At 45.1% G+C, this 3288-nt stretch overlaps 1 protein-coding gene across 1 annotated transcript; it reads left to right on the forward strand.

Annotated features, from left to right (window-relative positions):
- The first annotated feature begins 302 nt into the window (after positions 1-302).
- On the forward strand, positions 303-3288 carry LOC124308853 (arylphorin subunit alpha-like). The gene is made up of 6 exons (XM_046772005.1): positions 303-456; positions 518-848; positions 945-1363; positions 1462-1778; positions 1945-2291; positions 2368-3288. The coding sequence occupies exons 1-6, from the start codon at positions 307-309 to the stop codon at positions 2775-2777; spliced, it is 1974 nt and encodes a 657-aa protein (XP_046627961.1). The 5' UTR covers positions 303-306; the 3' UTR covers positions 2778-3288.

Raw genomic sequence — 3288 nt, forward strand, 5'->3', positions numbered from 1 at the left:
ACTCTCATGAATTTCTGCATGAACTTTGATCGCACAAACAACACGCACACAAAACTACGACTATTATACTTCAAAATCATACTTTATAATTGGAAGCTGTTAATTACAACTACTATTCGAAAATTAAATTAATTCAATAATTAATTGACTTGGCAGTTTGATTACAACTTTACGTGTTTTCGGGTTGGAAAGATTGCTGTGACGATGACCTTTTTAGGTCAGAGATAACTGACAACAATGAGACAGACTCAGTATAAAACGTGGGCGAAAGTGAATTTGGTCATCAACGACAGTGACTGCTCCAAGATGACGAAGGCTAGCAAAGAGTTCCTCGTTAAGCAGCAAAAGGTTTTCGACTTGCTGTGGCGCGTTGATCAGCCGGAACTTAAACCTGAGCTCTACGCCCTGGGAAAGTCATACAAGATTGAAGTGGACTTGAATTGTTACTCAAATCAGGTGAGAAATTACGTCACCTAGTTTTTCTCTGGACCTCGGACTACAGCGATAATTTTCCTAGGATGCCGTTAAAGAATTGCTGGCACTGCATCAGCGCGGGATGCTGTCTCGTGGAAAAATCTTTTCGATTTTCCACTCGCACCACCTGCACGAGGCCATAGCTCTTTTCAAGGTACTTTATCACTCCAAGGACTTTGATACCTTCTGCAAGACCGCCGCTTGGGCTCGAATCCACGTTAACGAGGGGATGTACGTCTACGCCTTCAGCGTCGCCGTAATCCGCTACCCCGAAACCTTTCGAATCCGACTTCCTTCTCTCCACGAGTTATACCCCCATCTCTTCTTCAAGAACGAAGTTATCCGAACTGCTTACGATGCGAAACTCTACAACGGTGAGTCAGTCAATCACTCGTTCAAGCTCTACGCGGCTTCGAATGTCTCTCACGTATACGGCTTCACTAACCAGTCTTCATTTTCGCTATTTTCAGATCCCACCAAGACCGTGGCGTCATCCGATGGTGCAATTATCATTCCGGATAATGATTCTATCCCGTCCTCGGAGTGCTGCTCCCACGACGAATATAAACTTCGTTACTTCACCGAGGACGTATATTCCAATGAAATACATTACTTCTCCCAACTTAGTCATCCATTCTGGATGAAATCTGGAGAATTTGGACCACACTTCCCAAAACGTGGTGAAGTATATTTCTATGCATTGAGGCTCCAACTTGCCCGCTACAACATGGAACGGTTCAGTAACGGCTTGGGGGAGATCGAAGATTTCGACTGGAGTTATCCGATCCCGCACGGTTACCATCCTAGCATGAGCTATCACAACGGTTTGCCGGTCCCTTACCGAAGCGACGACGCCATGCTTCCCAATCATAAACTCGGCTTGATCAAGGTAACCGATTTTGTGCCTTGAATGCACACCCATCAGTCATCGTTTTTCACTTGAACGTGTCGATCCAGTCATCGAGTTACCATTTGATTTTTCAACAGGAGCTTCGCAATCTTGAACAACTTTTCGCGTCGGCAATCGATTCGGGATTCGTCTTTCGCAAAAATGCTACATTCGAATCTATTCGCACTCGAAGTGGTATCGAGGTTCTCGGTAATCTCATCCAAGGAAACGCTGACTCCGTCAACCATGATTTGTACGGCAATTACGAGCTGCTTGCTAGAGACGTGCTCGGCTTCAGCCCGGCGCCTCGTGGCAAATACGACGTTGTGCCGAGCATCATGCAGGTCTACGGCCTGAGCCTACGTGACCCGATGTACTGGAGTCTTGTCAAGAGGATCATGAGCTACCACAAGAAGTTAGTGTTCATTATCCATAATTCTACTGAGCACTTCTGGCTGGCTAGCAATTGCGCAAACGCAAAATACGACGCAATATTGATCACCAAACTTAGTAATAAGTGGCGTGATTTTCTTAGACCACAGATTAGAGAAGACTGATTTATTAATGTTCTTTTCTTCCAGATTCGTGTCATACCTGCCAAAGTACACGTACAAAGACTTGGCCTTCCCCGACGTAAAGATAGAATCCGTGGCTGTCGACAAGGTCGAGACGTATTTCGATGATGTCGACTACCTGATCTCGGCTGCGGTGAAAGCACGCAACGCAGACGACAAAACTTTGATCAAGGCTCGACAATACCGGTTGAATCACAAGCCTTACACCTACCACATCACTGTGAACAGCAAGGCAGCCATACAGGGCTACTTCAGCATCTACATGGGACCCAAATATGATTTCAACCACGAAGAGATTGATCTCTCCAAGAACTACGACCAGTTCATACTTCTGGACGCATGGGGCGTTGATCGTTAGTATAATTTGCTGATTATATATACAGGGTTTCAGCTCGATGACTGTTACATCGTCTCTTCGTTCAATTTCAGTCCAACTCGGGATCAACAAAATCAAACGCAGCAGTGCCGAATCTGAATACGTAGGGTGCGACCCAGTGAGCAGCGATGTGTTCTACCGGGAAATCGAGAGAGCTATCACGGGTGAAACCCTTTACGAGATTCCCAAGTACCCTTACAGATATCCGGAGCGCCTGGTCATCCCTAAGGGATCCCCGGAGGGTGTGCCCTTCCAGTTCTTCGTCCACGTTACTCCCTACGCCGAAAAGAGCATGTACCATTTCCATTCTGCGATGTTCGGAGACAAGAAAATTTTGGACAAGCCGCTAGGATTCCCGCTGGACAAACCGTCGAACTTCAACATCGCCGATCTGCCGAATGCGTACTTGAAAGAATTCAAAGTTTATCACAAGGAGGAATCGGAAATCAGTGAAAGCGCCTAATTCATTGATCTGCATCGCCATTTTCACAAGCAGCTGCATTTTATTGGACCATTCGAATACTAGTACAGATTGGTCTGTCTATGACATGAGACAGGCAAGAATGACTCCGCTTTTAATATCCCTCGAAATGTACTTGAAAGCTTATTGTGAAATACGATGCAATGTAGTCTCAAAACGTATGTGTTGCGGCAAACGTGACAATATTCTAGCATATAATCTCTAATATCTTCAAAAAAATTTTGGTCCCTTGCGGGTCGAAGGTTCACGATCGCGCTTGAATTTCTTTTGTTTACATAAGCCTTTTTTTTGTCTCGGCTCGCTTCAAGCTATCGACGCTCTCGGTACCTTCGATCCCGTAACGGAGAGTTAATTTTGTCAGTCGTCCACGGATAATCAGCAGGCTCGCATCTAGTCGACCTGAGCAATAATCATGAAGTCCACTTAATAAATCGACATCAATAATCATACAGTCCACTTAATAAATCGATAAACATTGTATATCACGTAAAAT

This window comes from Neodiprion virginianus, chromosome 7 (assembly GCF_021901495.1).
Source record: "Neodiprion virginianus isolate iyNeoVirg1 chromosome 7, iyNeoVirg1.1, whole genome shotgun sequence".
Classification (NCBI taxonomy): Eukaryota; Metazoa; Arthropoda; class Insecta; order Hymenoptera; family Diprionidae; genus Neodiprion; species Neodiprion virginianus.